Source organism: Myiozetetes cayanensis, unplaced genomic scaffold (genome assembly GCF_022539395.1).
Source record: "Myiozetetes cayanensis isolate MyiCay16 unplaced genomic scaffold, myiCay2020 scf22, whole genome shotgun sequence".
Taxonomy (NCBI): Eukaryota; Metazoa; Chordata; class Aves; order Passeriformes; family Tyrannidae; genus Myiozetetes; species Myiozetetes cayanensis.
The window spans coordinates 6,513,906-6,530,972 of record NW_026087434.1 but is presented as its reverse complement, the minus strand read 5'-3'; the positions used below and the strand labels follow the sequence as shown (position 1 = coordinate 6,530,972).

At 47.2% G+C, this 17,067-nt stretch overlaps 1 protein-coding gene across 4 annotated transcripts in view; it reads right to left on the bottom strand.

Moving 5' to 3' along the window:
• The window catches only part of TMEM94 (transmembrane protein 94), a 50,017-nt gene that overhangs the window by 26,679 nt on the left and 6,271 nt on the right, over positions 1-17,067 (bottom strand). For 2 of the 4 annotated variants that reach the window (XM_050319176.1, XM_050319179.1), the window contains exons 1-7: positions 10,358-10,524; positions 3,431-3,550; positions 2,643-2,770; positions 1,909-2,045; positions 1,068-1,264; positions 311-462; positions 80-182 (exon numbers count right to left, since the gene is read on the bottom strand). In XM_050319176.1, coding sequence (XP_050175133.1) covers positions 80-182; positions 311-462; positions 1,068-1,264; positions 1,909-2,045; positions 2,643-2,770; positions 3,431-3,550; positions 10,358-10,411 — 891 coding nt within the window. In that variant the 5' untranslated portion in view covers positions 10,412-10,524. Of the gene's footprint in view, positions 1-79; positions 183-310; positions 463-1,067; positions 1,265-1,908; positions 2,046-2,642; positions 2,771-3,430; positions 3,551-10,357; positions 10,526-15,030; positions 15,158-17,067 lie in introns of those variants that run through there. The other 2 variants (XM_050319178.1, XM_050319177.1) reach the window with 2 other exon arrangements.

Below are 17,067 nucleotides of genomic sequence, written 5' to 3'. Positions count from 1 at the left end.
TGTTGATGGCTGCAGATTCTTCACCTTTATTGGCAAAACATGGCTATTTTCAAGGACAAAGGCTTGAAATGAGACCTACCAGCACAATGGGGACGGCGTACTTCAGCATCACTGACTGCACCGTGAACCTCTCATTGTCCAGGGCTGTCACAGGCCGTGACAAAGCCATTTCCAGACACCACCTAAGAAATGGAAACCAGTTTGAGATTTCAGCAACCAAGACCCTAAGCCTGCACTTCCCTTGGACATAAACCTCCTGATTAGAACGCTGTGCTCAGCCCACCCATGAGGGATGACTGTCAAAACCCACCTGACGTTATCAATTATTGGGGTCTTCAAGACACGGAAGAGACGATACAGCTGAGGGTTCTGAGGTCCCTTCTTCACTTCTCCCCTTGGGGAGGGCGGGGGTGAGAAAGGTGGAAACAGATCTCCTGGCTCCAGAACTATGTGCTCGTCATCCTGTGTTCAAGCACACCTGGTTATTTCACCAAAAATTGGCATTTGGAGTGAAAGTTACAATAAAAAGCAAAAAGGGTAAATTTCAAGCTTTAAACCTTTTTTCCAACCTTCTTCAAGCAGCAAAATCTTTCTATAGATATTGTAACAAATTTGTTAATTTACTACTACTACTACCCAGGCACTTTATATCACCTTCTTTTGTAATAAATCAGTAGTAAGGAGAAGGTCAAAGCAGACAAACTTTAATTCTCTACATAAAAAGCAGGATAAAGTACGGGGTTTGTATGTCATATTATCCTACTGGATAGATTCACTCCACTTATATTTAGCAGCACATTACAATTTCCCCTTGACCTGGGAGAGATGGAAACACGGTGCTTTTGTATCACGTTAGTGTCTCCTGTCCGCTGGGTTTGGGAGTTCCTGGAGAAGATGCAGTCTGGCTAACAGAGCACTGTCCTTGACTGAACTGGAATTTCAAGCTATTTCCAAGGTCGGAAGAAATCAAACACTCCAATAATCTGTACGCTGGGAATTAGAGCATTAGCAAGAAAATCCTGGGAAATACACTGTTACAGGCCAGAGAAATAAAACAAGCAAGTTACCTTAATCCCTCTCAGAGAAGCAAATGACTCCTGGCCTGGCCTCAAAGCAACGACGTCTCCTTCCACCAAGAGGCTCACGGGCAGGTTGACAAGATGCCCATCCCTGTAGGCCCAGTGAAGGGACCAGGATGGGGCATAAGGCATGTGAAGGTCAGGGTACATGGAGTCTGGCCATTTCACCTCCTTGCCAAGTGTATCTGAAAGCACAAAAGCGTGAAAGAACTGAGTGGTAACAATTCTGGAGGGACCAATCACACAATCATTTACATCCTGTAGTGGCTATAGCTCAGTGCTGAGCTCAGCCCTCTCTTTCTCCTTGATGGCTTTTCCCCTCTTCCTCCACCCAGTACTAACAACTAAACAGTCATTTTATAACCTTAAAGTATAGTTGTACAATGGAAAAGCTAAAGGCTGTCCTTAAAACTGCCACACTGAGATGAACTGCCCCCTCAGGTGCCAAAGCCCCCGTTGAGACGATGCTCACGCACAGCAATTTATTTCCTTCTGCTCTGTGTTGTGGTACAACCCCACGTATTCCCCCTCATCATCTGCTGCAAGGCAGATATTTTTGTGAGAAGCTGAGGCTTCGAATTACTCCAAAGCACAGCCATAACAGACGCCCACCTGGTAACACAGAGCCTGGAAGCACATGGCCACATGACAGCTCAAAATAACTATTTCACAGGACAGGCACGAGTGGAACACAACTCACACAGCCTGTTTCTGTGCAACACAGGGCAAGGTTGGCAAGCTTAATTAGTAATGTGTGTGATCAGGCTGGGAGAAAAGTTCAGTGGGAGGAATAGACAGGTGCAATTGAGACAGGTGAACGAGGCCTCACCGTTTATCTTATCAACGATTGTCTGGAGTCTCCTCTCCACCTCTCTGCACTTCAGCCTCTCCTGACGGCCGATCATGAGGAGATCCAAGAGGAGCAGGAGGAAGAGTGCCAGGGCATTAACTATCTCAGCACCTTGGCTTCACACAGCAAAACAGAAGAAAGCAGAGAACAGATGAGGTTTGAGTAAATGAGCAGAATCCACTGCCAGACACCCACAGAGATTAACACACATCTGCCTGGTTGTTTATTCCTACACCTCACAGACTTAGGACTAAAAATGACATGCAGGGGAGCTATGGGCACACTTCTTTAGAATAATGACACCAGAGAGGTCTGAAAGGGCCCATCTCAATTAAAAATCCTTTACAAATATGGTCAAGGCATGCTATGGTGCATGTGACAGCACAGTAACTTCTCCCATGAGCCAGTAACTTCTCCAGTTTCAAAATCCTTCTTAAACCTGTGATAACGCCTTAGGATTTTTAAAGATCTGGGAATGCCGTAGAAAAAAATTTCTCTCTCTCTCCACAGGACACTGCCTGGGTCTATTAGAAGTAGAATTAAGTTGGCTGAAGTTTTGTGAAAGGGCCTGATAGGGACAGAATTACCAGTGTGAGCATGTTGAAGTCTACATGTCTGGACAGAATGAGGGACAACACTGTTATGTCAATCACACAAGACAATACAAAACCACCACCTTGGTTCAGTTAAGCATCACAGGATGCTTTGCTCACCTCCCCTGTGGCTGGCTCCCATAGCAGCACAGCAGCAGCAGCACTGCCAGCAGCATCAGAGATGCACCAGGCCAGTGGAAACAGGAGCAGCGGTTACCATGGTACAGAAAACTGCTCCTCCACACCTCCTACAAAAGGAGAGCAGCAGACAGTCAGCATCCACAGAACACACAGCCAGACGTCTGAAACAGCAGAGGGTGAAGGCAGCAGCTGATGCTCCAGGGTGAACACAACTTTGCCAAACCCCTGAACATGCCACAGAACACCCTGATGGTTGTGTGAATCCTACAGCACCTACAGAGGCTCAGCTGGTGTGTCTGGGTGAACACTCCTGCTTTATTCCTGCTTGGAAGAATGAAAAGGCTTCTGTGCCAGGTTGTCCCATTGTCACTGACCCCCCCAGGAACACTTCTAGCATTTAAGTACTGTGCATAAACACCAGCACTTTGTATTCAACACACACACCAGACAAACACAGTGCACAGGGGGAGACTGCTGAGCTTCACAGCTCTTTATCTCCACCTGAGATGGACACTGCCCTTACTGGCTCTTGAAGTTCTTAAATCCTTTACAGGTGAAGCTAAAGCTGTGGCATCCAGGAGAAAAGTGCTGACAGAAACGCACTCAGGTGGATTTCTTGCTTTGTTCCCAAGGGCTTTAGCAGTTCTACACCCAGACACTCTGCAGCAGCACTCTGGGATGGAAAACAGCCAACTTCTGTTCAGTCCTCAGCTTTACTTTGAGAAGGGGAGGCCGAGTGCCCAACCCTGGTGCCTTTGGTGCCTCACCTTCCATGAAGTCACTTTTTTCCGTTCCTTCTGATGCCCCTCCAGCAGTGCTGACAACTGGTCTCTCAGGATCGTGAGGGCCTTCTTTGTGGTAAGGCCCAAACTTGAGGTCATCTCATCCTGAGAGGCCAGAAAAACAAACTGGTTAGTGCTTCCCTATTTTCTTCTTCAGGCTTTTTTCCTGGTGGCTGAATGAGCAGCCAACCTGAATGCCCTGCACTCATCACCACCAGCCTGACTCTCCATTTTCCTGAAATCATCTCCCCTCCAGTGAACTTCAGACTGCTGGCTGGAATTAGAGCACTTAGATAGTATCAGGTAAACAAACCGGTCCTGACTGTGCTGAGAGATACCTTATCAAAGCACAATACCGAGTCATTTCTGTGAAACAAGATCTAATCAGCAGAGGCTGAGGACAATACAAAGGGAGGCTGCTCAGCTCTGAATTTATGCAGGCTTGAACCGGTATCGGCTTGTAGAGACAACAGAACACAGACAGCTATGGTGGAATTTTAATGATACAGGATGGATTTTGGTAACAGTAAAAACAACATAGAAATGGAATATCTGCAATTCTAAACGAGAGTGGTCCAATTTCAACAACTGCTCACTGTGGAGTTTTGCTTATGAATCCTGCCTCTGTGGCCACTTGGATGCAGAACCTCCTGGATGTAAGTGCTGTGTGGATCAGTTCAGAGCAGATGTGACTCCACCATCAACTCCAAGGAGAGAAAGCACTAAGGTTTTGAGTGCTGAGCTGTACAGACATGCAGGGCAGGTATCTGGACATGCAGGAAGCACACAATGTTCACAGCACTGCTCCCTCACTGCTCCCTCAGCACAGAGGCAGCAGCCCCAAAGGACACAACCCAGGAGTGTGCCATATGGAAAACACTGCCAAAAGATGCTGGTAACAAGAAAGTGAGGGTTGCATTTCTTGGGTCAGGAACACAAGCACCTTCCTTTCTTTCAAATCACAGAGATTGCTGTGAGGTACTGTGGGCACCAGGTCACCAGCAGTGAATCAACAGGGAAGAGCAGGCAGGTGTCTGTGGATGGGCTGTGGCAGGGAACTGTCAGGAGAAGTTCTCCTGTGCAGTTCATGTTTTAACACAAAGCCCTTGAGCGTGTGCAGCACAAAGGATGTCCCGTGTGTTAGAAGTGTTCAGGTGTGTCACGCTGTGTGCAGAGCACAGAACTACTGAACACAAACAGGCAGGAAGCTTGTCCCTCTGGTCCCCACCACAGTGACACAGCCCAGAGCTCTGGCAGGACCTGCAGCTCTTCCTGCTCTTGTGGCTCTTCCCAGCCCTGTCAGACCCACCGTGGTCTTGAACTGCAGCATCGCTGCTCCTTGGGAGCTGCTTGCACACACCCAGCCCTGCAAGTGCAGCTTGGCTCTGATCTTTTCTTCCTGTTCCTTAACTGCGTGGTTTCAGGATGAACATTTACTGGAAACTAATCTTGGACTTCAGACTCATTTGCATAGATGGCCCAATCCAAAACTGTAACACAAGCGTTGAGGATTAGCAAATAAATTCTTTTAAAAATACCATCTACCACACACACACACACACACTCCCCAACTACCAGGGACATCTTGAAACAGCAAATTCTGGCCAGGCAGAGTCCAGCAATGCTGCTTCAGCTGCACTTTTACAGAACTAAAAATAATCTTGCTGTAGTTTTCATTCTCTGTGTCAGTTTTAGGAATAGAGGAAGCAGTTCTCTGTTGTTCTTGGAAGCAGCCCAGGTAACATCAGCACAGGACTAAACATAGGAGTCTCTCAAAGACTCCCAGAGGAGAAGATGGCAGGCACTGGAGCTGGCAACAGACCTGCTGCTGCACCACGGAGTGCTGCAAACAGGAGTGTCTGAGAGCAACACGGAGCAAGGGACAATCAGGTTTCTCTCTCATCTGGCTGCTGCCCGTGTGGGGCACAGCAAAGCACCCACAAGAATTCTCATCCTCTCCAACCCAGGAAGAGCAGACAGACAAATAAAAGACACAGAAAGAAAGGTAGCAATAACAAGAGGGACTTTGAAAAGCAAAGTCTGCTTAGACACTGAGCAGGTTCCAACGGGCACATCAGAAGCTACAGAAGAAATGAGAGGAAAGCTGCACTTAATGCCAACATCTTGTACAGTCACACAGTGCCTGGAAAGAGAAACTGCCACAGCACAGCAGGCAGCGAGCACAGAAAGGCAGCAAATCCAGAGGTAATCAAAAAGGTTCCTGAAATACTTGCACACCTGCTCCAGACTTTACACGGGAGTTACTGGTTTGCTGCAGGATCAGTCAAGGTAAGGGCAGCCACAAAGGAAGGTGGCTGCAGCAGGTGAGAAAGGACAAGTGCAGAGTGTCAGGGCTGGGGAGGAGGAACGGCAGGAAGGGCAGGGACTGTTAAACACCCATCCTGACACTTAAAACGTGGAGTATTCGGCAAAGCAGGCAGAGCCAGTCTGGTAAGCAAACACTGCAATAGGGTGAGTGAGGGCTGACTGCAGGGGACTGGGATCACCTGCTGCACCCAGGGAAAGAGCCTGGACCCACAATGAAAGGTACAGGCAAGAAGAGCCACCCTGAGCTCCTGGTAAGGGGCAGCTCTAGGTTTTCAAAAACAGAGCTGCCCTGCTAAGTCATCAACTGCTAATGAGGCATTTTTCAAATGCCCTAAAGTGAACCTTTGGATATGACAAACTGAGGCGCTCTTAAGCTGTCCCAGAGGGATCTTCCCAGCCTTTCATCAGCTGCAAGTGCTCTTCCTGCCACAAAACAGGAGGTGAGCACCCCAGGGTGAAGAAGCCATTCACAGGAGGTGTCAGTTCATTAATAAAAACCTCAACATTCACATCTTTGCTTTGGAAACCTACATTCAAAGAGAAATCCGCTAATTTTCCGGTCAAAACAAAAACAGCAAGACACCTTCCCACCCAGCTGCCTTAGCATAGGGTTTCCTCTGAAGAACAAAAAAGAGAAAGCAGACAGTAAATTCCAGGTTACAGTGAAAGCAAACCCCTGATGGGTATCAGGAGACATTTTAAAAGGCTGTACTTTCCTTCTGCCCGTGCCTAAAGGCAAGAAGTCCTAAGGAGAAAATGAGCAGTTGCTTCTTCCTTTGCCTCAGGAGGCTGGAGAGCCCACGAGCCTCTAAGTGCACTTAGGGCTTCTCTGGTGCTGACCCCTGCCCTGGCCATCACAGCCCCAGCATGGGAGGCACTGCTGCAGCCAGGTAAACATGGGATGATTGCAGCCCTCTGCCTCGTGGGTGACACCACAGCTCTCAGGGGCTGTGATCTGCAGGATGGCTGTCGAGGGAAAACAGCACAGGAGATGTTTGTTGTGCGTGTGATTTTATTTTCTAGAGGCAATGAACGTGGTGAGGTGTGGACTGGATGGGAGCATGAAAAGATGTGTGAATTTCTCCATTCTTAGTAAACATTCCTACCTGTTAAATCACTGCTTGGCTTGCCTGCAACCATCAGGAAAAGGGAACCTGAGACAGATCTAGCAAATGCCCAGGTTTAGGAGCTGGTTTGGCTCTTCAGGAAGGAAACAAGAAGCAGCTCAGAGGTAGGAGATAGGCAGCCACACAATCCATAGACTTTTCTTTGCCTTCTCCTTTCAGTTGACCCTCCATAGTCTGACAGGGGTAAATTAGTTGGCAAATACCCAGGAGCTTGTTTAAACCTGTAGCCTTGCCTGGCTCAAGGCAAATAGGTTCCCTTTGCCTTCCTCAGGGGTTGCAGGAGCATTTTCAGGCTGATAGGTAGGAGCAGAGAGGTTACTTTCTGATTTCTCCTCCCATGAGGAGTGAAGTTGTTCCCGAGCAACACCACCTACCCATGTCTGCTTCCCACAGCCCACCTTCACCCTCACACAAAATCAACACTCATCTCTCTTCCTAAAATTCACATCCTGTTCTTTTACACACAGAACCATTTAAGATTACCTTACAAGTTTATCAGCTCTCTCACAGTCTTTGCTACCCAATTAAAGACAGAGGTCTTGCACCTTCCTGCCAGAGGAAGAGACGAGCAGAGTCAGAAATGTGTAAAAAGGTGAGAAAAGGACACAAAATATTAGTATAATTAAGTCCTCTTATATTTTCCCACAGCCATTACACATCCGTAGTAGCATATTTATTTGTTGTACCAGTAAATGTTGATATAATATGTACCAAGCGTTTTTTAAAATAACACTGGAACACAAATATATACTTTGCTTTACAGAGCAAAGTGGGTTGAATCATCCTCCATCCTCTGTGGATTTCAGGCTCTTGCAGAATAAGGGCTTCTCACCCAGATTGTTACACACTTGAACGTAACTGCCTTTACAAAAACTGTGTAAACAAATAAGTGAATAGAAAACAAAATATTTGCCAGAAGCTTCAATTTTCATAGACTGCAGATCCACCCCTCTGATTCAGAGTGGTGGAAAACCTCTCCAAGGCAGCTATCAGACTGTTTCCCCCTTTCCAGGCTGCACCCACCAGGCCCCTTTTATAACACCTCTACTCAATTGCTTTTCAGATTTGAACAGCTGGAGGTAGAAAACTGGGCAGCAGTATGTTCCTCCTTCTTCTTCCAAGAGCTGTTTTGCCTTCCTTAGCAGGAAAAAAAGGCAGTTTTTAATCTAACAATGACACTTTGCAGGCTATTAATCTAGGTCAGTGATTACACCTCCTGACATGTAAGCATTATTCATAGGCTCAAAAACACATGAGAAGGAGTAACTCCACCAAATATATTTGCATTTAGTAATATAACTCAGGTTCTTGCTTAGGATAAGGCACAGTATGACACATAGTGGGGTTTTTTTGGCCTGATCAGAGAGGATGGCAGACACCATACACATGACAGCACACAGTTTCTTGGGATAGCATTTCTTACAGCAGGCTACTGTTAGAGAGGGATTTATTCTTGTTCTAAAACAAATCACACATAGGGATGCTACAGCTCTGCACACCTGCAGCTGCAGAGTTAGTGCTGGGACTGCCTGAAAGGGCACATCCCTGCTCCAGAGTGACACAGATGTAGCCAGCAAAGCCAATGCATCCATATCCCTTTATTACTTAAATCCTTGACTATGGGTCTTGTCTTTCTTGGTGCTCTCCTGGTTACTTTTCCCAAGAGATCCCTGATTCCAAGAAAAAGTGCTTCTCTAGTGACCCTGGCTGTATGAAGCATCCCCCTTGATACATCCTGCTCCATAGGATGAACTTTTAAGACTCTGGACTGTCAGGACAGCTGGATTCTCTAATTCCTTCTGCCACCAGTTTCTGCACCACACTGGGAAAATCAGATACTCCTCTGTGCCTTAGTTTCTCATCTCTATAATGGGACTACCAACTCCCCACCAACTGCAGACACTGTGAAGATTATAATATTGACCAACCCACCTGAACACTACACATTAAAAAAGAAATACATGTTGATATCTGCATACTTCAGGTAGCTCCACCAAGCAGACCGTGGCTCTGTGGGGACCACTGCCTTTAGAACTGGACATGCTGGGAAAGGCACAAGGAACACACACAGCTTTTAAACTTGGTTTAAATGCACCTGGCACCAGCTTGGCAGCCACAGCTTAGCTGTTGGTGGTCTCAAATCAAATGAAACAAGCAAAGTCTTCAGCACAGCAGTGCCCAAATTAATGGACAGAGGAATAGTCAGCAACTGCCTCCTTCCTCCCCCTGCAGCCCCAGGATGAAAGGCAGCCCAGACCTCCCACTGCCCCAGGACAAAGGAGCCCCCACAGCTGGTAACTGGGTGACTGTGGGGGCTCCAGTGTGGATGCTTTGAGGCTCCCCACAGCTGATGGCTCACAGGGCTCACAGGGCCTGCAGACTCACTGTGCAAAGAGGCACAGCTGCAGGAGCACAGATCCCTGAGATCTGCCCAAAGCAACACTCACCACCCGCCTGAATCACCCCTGCACTTGGCTGTGAACAGAGTCCATTCTAACCCAGACAATGACATTCACAGTTTATGGGCTCCATAAAGCACAGAGTAAGATGCCAACAGGCACAATCAACCTTTCTACACAGGTAATGCAAAGCCCAGCACTTTGCTTCTCCCCACAGCAGCTCCATAGCAGAGAAAGAGGCAGTTGCTCCCCAGGAAACAGCCCAGTTTGGAATTGCACGCTCCTCTGTCCGTCCCTTTGGTCCTGTTTGCAGCAGCAAACCCCCAACCACAGTCACCTGCCCCACCAGGCTGCTGGCAGGATGAGGCAGGGTTTATGCAGTGCTTTGAAGCTCACCTGTACAGCACAATTATTAAGCTTTAATTACTGTAATTTAGGCAGTTGCATTAGTCCTCCAAGTTCAGAGAGCAGTTAGGGGTCTGTGTTTATTCCGGCTTCAGCACGCAGCGTAGTGCTCAGTGCCAGTGCAGAGCTTACTCCAGGGAATGCTAATCCCCTCCCAGAGGCCAGCAATGCTCACAAATCCACACAACTTCAGCACATCTTTCATCCCCTCGTTAGCTTCCTTTCTATCCCTGCTCCTTCAGCTGGAGACTTTGGGGACTAAAACTATGATACAGCCTGGAAGGTGCACAGCGAGACTTCACGGGGATAAGGGGGTCCAACAGCTACAGATCAAAGCCCAGAGAAGAAACAGGCAAATTTAAGTCATGAGGCAGAGGGGCAGCAAAGCAGGAGTCAGCAGCTAAAATCCTGTCTGGACTCTCCTGTTGGTTCTGGGGTTAAATCTGCAGTTTAATACACCTTCTTTCCCCACCACCTCCAACAAAAAGCTATTCCCCAGCTAAAATCATCACTCACTGCTTCATGTCCTGCCATAACCTCCTTCCCCAAAACCTCCAAGCCCTTCATGCACCATCACATCAGGCAGGATGCAGGCTGGGGAGGGAGGCAGGGAAAGCCATTTTGAAATTAAATGTTAAGGGAGAGGAACTTACTTTGCGACATTTGCCTTGGTTGGGGATCCAGAGATCGGCCTGTTTGAAGAGCATCTGGGCTAAATTCCTGCACCACTTCCCCAGCAACTTGCACTGCTGCTGCTCTCCAAAAATGAGAGAGCAAAGAGGGAGAGGGAGCAAGACTGTGCAGAGCCCAGCGCTGCAGAGAATGAGACAGAAGCAGCAGAGTGAAGCACCAGTCTGCTGATTAATTCAGCCTGTTTTCAGTCACGCTGCAGATCCAGCAAGGAGGCGGTGGATGGGGGTGGGGGATGAGGGATAGAAACGAGAGGGGGGGGAAAAGCAGAGAGAGAAGAAAGTTTGCCCAGGATAGCAGCAGATGTGGGTAAGAACGGTTCATTCACAGAGGGAGCTGATGCAGTGACAGTGCCCGGGTTCCCTGCCTGCAGAGCTGCATATGCACGCACAGTAAGGGCTGATGCTGACAGAGAGGGGTCTGTGGAAAAGCAGATGGCAAATTAGGTAGGACAAAGTGCTATAAAATATACCACAGGGGAGGGAACACCTGAGCAGGCAGGGAAAAAGCCTAGATTGAGACGCAGTGAATACTAACTCCCCACAGATGACTCCACAGCTCTGGATCCAAGCTCAGTTCAAGAATCTGAGCATTTGCTATTTAAACAAGTTGAGATAGTTACAGTCCAGTCTGAAGTGTTTCCTCCCTCTTCTCTGGTCGATAGACAATGCAGCAAAAGCCCCTCTGAGCATCCAATATTCACACATCCTGAGCCACACAATCTCAGCTAAAAGGTGCATGTAAATTCTTCACTGCCTTGCCTGGGGCTCCCAATTTACCTGGGCATGGCAGACAGAAGGCAAAGGATTCGTGTAGACAGGGAAGGGCTGGGTACAACAGCAGGTAATGGGATAAAAAGGTGAAGAAGAAATGAGCCTTCTCTCTCCTTCTTATCTTCTACAGAAATGTGTCCTACTCGTTGTTGGAGAGATGCACCTTTTTAAGTGAGTTTTTATATAGCTCCCACTTCAGTGCTGACCTATTTCTGTCTGGGGCTTCCCAGTTCTGCAGAAATCACTAAAACAAGTACTTTCATTCTGCACAGAAAGGGGTGAAGAACTGGCCCAGCAATCAACAGTGTGCCAAGGATCAGCTGGCTGGTACCAAACGCAGCAGGCACTGCAAAGGCTGCCAGTCCCAGCATATCCTGCAGCTCTGCAGACCATGGACAGGTGTCAGGACTCACCTGCCCTCCCTGGACAAGCTCTTCACTTCCTCTCTGGCTCTGAGATTCAAATGCCTCAACAGGCACAGCTCATATTCTGTGTTTAAAGCCAGAACTGCAGAGATTAGGAGGTCTCAGTATTCATAATAAACCCAAAGCAGGGTCTGTTATCACCCATGTGCTGGCACTGAGTGACACATCAGTGTGTAACCCCACACAGCTCTTGCAGCCAAAGCTGATGGGAAGCAGACACTTTGTATTTATTTAATGTAACTTCAGGAGAAAGCAGGGCGAGAAAGAGGCAAGACAACCTTCATCCTTCTGCAGGGCATTTTGTTTCCTAGACAACAATTTTAAACCGCAGAGAGGAACAAAATGTCCTAATGGCACAATTTTTCCTTCCTTCCTCCTTTCCTGCTAAGAAAGTACTCACCTACTCCCTCCAACACAAAGAAAAAAGGAGAGAAAAAAAGAAAGGATCAACAACAAGATGAGGTAAGAGTGGACAAACCCTCACACAACATACATGTAACACCCTCCCTTTATGATATTGCTTCCTGACCTGTTTTCCATGGCTCTGCACCTCCCGGAGACTTGGACGAAGGTGAATAAAACAATTTGCTTGTGACAGTGCAATACCAGGAACAACCCTTGTGCTTCCTGCAATTAAGAGGTCCCAACACAACTTTCTCCCACCTCAAAACCTCCAGCTTTGGTCATGAACACAAATGGAAACAGATCAAATTGCCTCTTCTCATTTACCCCACTGCTGAGAGACCTTGTTCTAAAGGGTTTTGTGTAGGGCAGTAATTTGTACTATGTAGTTTCCTTCTGATATCAACTGGTATCAGAAATTGCATCTGGATATGCATTTGTCCATTAAATACCACAATGAAAGAGCAAAAAACGAAAGCTTGTGATCTGAAGATAAATCTGGGATTTGAAATAGAAGGCTGAGTATAAAGGCAGGGACTGACTATACAAAAACTGCAGCACGGGTGAGATGCCTGTGGGAAAAGGATCAGTTTGTGAAAAAGCCCTTGGGAAAAGAGGTGAGGTTTTAGAGTACAGCAGGGAATAAACCCAGAGATACTGCACTGGGAGGATGAGAAGAGGCAAAGGACTTGGGCTACTTTTCAGTCCAAAGGTAGGACTGTAGTTCCTGTTAAGCAGCCTGGACCAAGGAGCACCAGTGCTGGAGCTGGAGTGATGTGGAGCACAGCACAGCTCCCCGAATACATTCCCAGGCTCTGGCCAGGAGGCAGCAATTACACCAGGATAATACAGCTCAGTTGTTATTGGTAACTGTGGAATGGATGATGTCAATAATTTTTAATAGTTGTGTTGCTGCAAACACAGCCTACGTCTCACACAATGCAAACTCAGGATCCTCCCTGTCCTGTGGCCGTCAGTGCTGCTCTCTGTGCCCATACATGCTGAGTGGTCTTGGAGCAGAGATTGTGGCACCTTTCACAAGGATTAAATTCACTTCAGAAACACACAGAAAATTAAAAAGTCAGGAGAAGAGGAGAAAGAACAAGATACCAGCACATTTAATTTAAGAAGGTTTTGGCACTGCTCCTAAAATACTCTCTGCCTTTCTCTGCGGTGTCTGGCTTCTGGCAAAAACTGGAAGGCAGCCTACATTACACAGACTGACAGACTGATCCTCAGCCTTCTCTGACAATGGAACTTATTAGCTGACTGGGGCCAGAGGACAAGCCTCTCATCTGAGTGACAGATGTCTGTGCTGCAGCAGCGCTCCGAGCACGTCTCCTGCTCCAGGAGTGCTAACTCTTCATCACACACATATATTAGAGCACAGAGATTGCTTTCTACTAGATTTGGGACTGATGTTTTCACTCGGGTTCATTTTATTTTTAGCATTTTAAAATAAACCTAGCACATCGGATTTACTACTGAGGTTACAAAGCAGGTTAATTTGTTCCCTTATCAGTATATATGTATGCAGTTCTTCACTTTGGGAAGGAAGATGGATTCTAACTTAAAGGGGATGAAACAAGAATCTGCAGTATTGAAAAAAAAAGAAAAGGAGCAAACTCCTTAATCCCAAATAATATAGAATCATAGAATCACAGAATGATTGGGGTTGGAAGGGACCTTAAAGCCCATCTAGCTCCAACCTCCTCCCATGGGGTTGTTAACAAAACAAGTTGTAAAAGCAGCTGGACATATCTGTGGGGTTTTTTAAATCCTATTGAAAAGAGTGTGGTGATCTCCTGCCTTCACTTTTAATTTCCATTCAGAAAGAAGGGAGAAAAAAACTTCAGGAAGTCAGGAGGGGAGGTTAGGACTTGAGGACACCACGATTCCCCCTGTAATCTTGTCAGGGCACTTTCCAGCAGGCCTTTTAAAGGTCTGTTACAACACTGTCCACGCTGCTGCCTGCCCAGCAATTTGATCTGCTCTTCCTGCCTTGTACAGTGGAGAATGTCAGAAGGGAAAGGCAGAGATGAACCAAAAATAGTGACCCGCAGTGACAGTGTCCCTGCTCTCTTTGGTGCTCTCAGATCCTGCACAGAACACTCCCCTGCGTCATCTCTTTAAATGACCAATACCAGATCAGCCCATGATGTCACTAACAAGGCAATAATTAGATAATCATCCTCACTGGAATGTTACCTCCGTAGTAATACAGCAATTAGATATAAAACAACACAGTTCAAACACATCCTCTGGGCACAGCAGCACCAAGAGGTTTGGGCAGGAGGCAGCCCAGGCCTTCCTGGGCCAGCACAGCTCAGAACAGACACCCAGCAAAGAAGCAGTGAGTAGAGCTGATGTGGAAAACTGACCTTTTAAAGTCACTTGCACTGCTGTGGAACCTTTTAGAGCCCATCTGAGTCCTGGTGATTCCCTAACAGGTACTTTGCACTAATGAACAAAACCACTCCTTGCTGCTGGAAGCACTTGTAAACAAAACAGCAAGGAAGGGATGCAAAGAGAAAAACAGAGACAGCCAGCAGACAAAAGCTCGTGGTGTGGTGGGGAGAGGGACACCAAAGAGGAAAACCAAGGATGTTCTCTCACCAGAGCCAGCTGAGACCTCAAGTTGCCACCAGAAAAACTGGACTCAGGTGATTTTATTGCCTCAGTTTATTTAAAAAATCTTCTCAGTGAATTCAGCCCCTCAAATAAAGCTGAGCTGAGTGTCCAGGGGAATGGAGCCCTACCTTAGAGCTCAAGAAAGACACAGCAGGTGTGACAGTGCACACCTCACCTTGTCCCACTGTGCCTCAGTCCCAGCCTGCAAAGGATCTCCCAGCTGATTCCAGCATGGCCATCCCTCGGGATGTGAGGCTGAAAGAACTCTCAGCTTTGATACTAACCATGGATTAATGTGAAACCATTCAACAACAATGCCAAATGGCGAGTCTTGACCCAAAACAATGAAAGACAATTGAAAGGACTCACATTTAAGTCGGGTGTGACCCTCATCAGGAAACCTACCTGACACTTCTCCTTGAGGTCCATGGCTGTGCAGTTCTGTGAGCATGTCCAGCAGAAGGGGACTGCTCCTCAGGGGAGAATGTCTCCTAGGTAAGGAAGAGCTTGGCTACATTTACCACATCACCATCTGTGGAAACAGAAGGGAAAGCAGTCAGTCAGTCTCCCACATCGCTTCCTGTAGGATAAGAAAGTGATGGAATTCACAGCATTCAAATTACAGGATTGGTCTCTAAAAGAAGGAAAACCAGGGTGCTGAAAGTGCTTCTAATAGTACATCAACCCACCCCATACTCAGAACTGACCTCATTAGCTTAAGTCTGCCCAAAAACTGGCATCAGTAGATGAATTAAGTCCCCTGCAGCGCAGAGTAAGAGTATTATTGCAGCCCTGACAGGCTTTTGGGCAAGCCTCCAAAAAAAGCTGACAGAGGGCTGGATTCCACCAGGTGTTGGAGCATGCTGTCACCCAGGGCTATTTGTCTTGTTACCCTTATCTAGCAGGAGCTTTGTCCAGCTAATCTCTAACGGAGCCAGCAGTAATGATTCTCCCATTTGCTGAACAACACATCCAACCCTTGACAAGGCTCTGCTGCTGGGCTGAGCAGGGATCTGACCACCAGTGAGTAGGCCAGAAATCCTAAAAACAACTCCAGCTGACCAGGGATCTTTTCTCTTTGTAGCAAAACTGGGACTCTAACAGAACTGAGGTAGGAAGCAGCTCTGGAATTTCTTCTGGCTCACCCTCCCCTTCATCTCCCATAGCACAAATCTGTTCTCCTGCCCCATATACAAAATGCCTTTTCTAGTCAAAACAAATAACCTGTGTGCATTGCTCTAGAGGACTCTCTTGCATATAAACACAACGAGAGATTATAAGATTATGCTGTGATTGTCTTGGGAAAGTCTTTTTGTTGGTTAGCAACTCCTGGTTCTATTTCTTAATATCATCCACAAGCTCAGGGCTTGGACAGAGACTTCTCCTAAATCCAAACAAACAAGGAAGCAGCTAGATATGCAAATCAACCCAAACCACCCACACACCTCCCAGATGCAACAGGATTGGCCTTTGCCAGCTGGGATTTACTACCCCGGTCTATACCACACTGCCTTCTTCCAAGAAGGCGGATTCTGCAGATCCCATCCCTGTGGCAGTCACAGCACAGCTCTCCACAATGCCACATCATTTCAAGGAGAACAAAAGGCATCCAAAGCTTATTCAGAGAGCCACTCTCCCACTCTGCAGAGTTAGATTTTGGAATTTCCTCTCCCGCAGGCAAGTCCTGCACCTGCATTCCGGGAAGCAGCAGACACTGAGTGTTCAGTGCTGGTTATCAAAGCCCTGCCTGCAGTACCACAACCAGCACCTGCAAGTGCCATTTTCTGGCTGCCAGGCCGGCTGGCATGAGCCACCAGTCTGGACTCTGCCCTGCTTTTCTGTTCTGTGACCCTTCCAATGTGCACACACCGAGGGAATGAAGTTATTTGCAGTCACTTCATATCCCTGCCAGTCCAATTAGCAACTGCAAAGAGAGGATCAGACAAAGTTACTGAAGCGAAGCTCACAAAGAGCTCCCAGCAAAGGGTTGGGAGTGGGAAGAAGGAAAATGTAATTCTGTGTGTTTGCACACAGCAGCTTAGGGCCTCTGCTGTATCTTGAGAGTGACTTCAGTATAAGGGAAGGGAAGACAAGAGGAGATGATTTTAAGGAGAAAATGGTCACTAACAATAAAAGGGCTAAGAAAGAAATCCATGATTCTTCTCTTTACTCCCTTCCAACAGAGGATTTATTAGTAAATCTACTACAGACTTAGGCATTGTGCTCTCACTCCTTCAAACAAAGCTAATTCCCTGAATTTCTCTCTGGATCTGGACTTCAAAAGCACAGTTGTCTGTGCTTTACTCGGTAACTGGGAAGCCAAAGTCACAAAAGGAGAACAAGAAAAACATCCTGGACTGTTTGTGCTCATCCCATGGAGCCCAGAGCATCAGCTGGGGTGGGCTGGAGGGCAGGGGCTGTGCAGGGAGGCTCTGAGCAGGA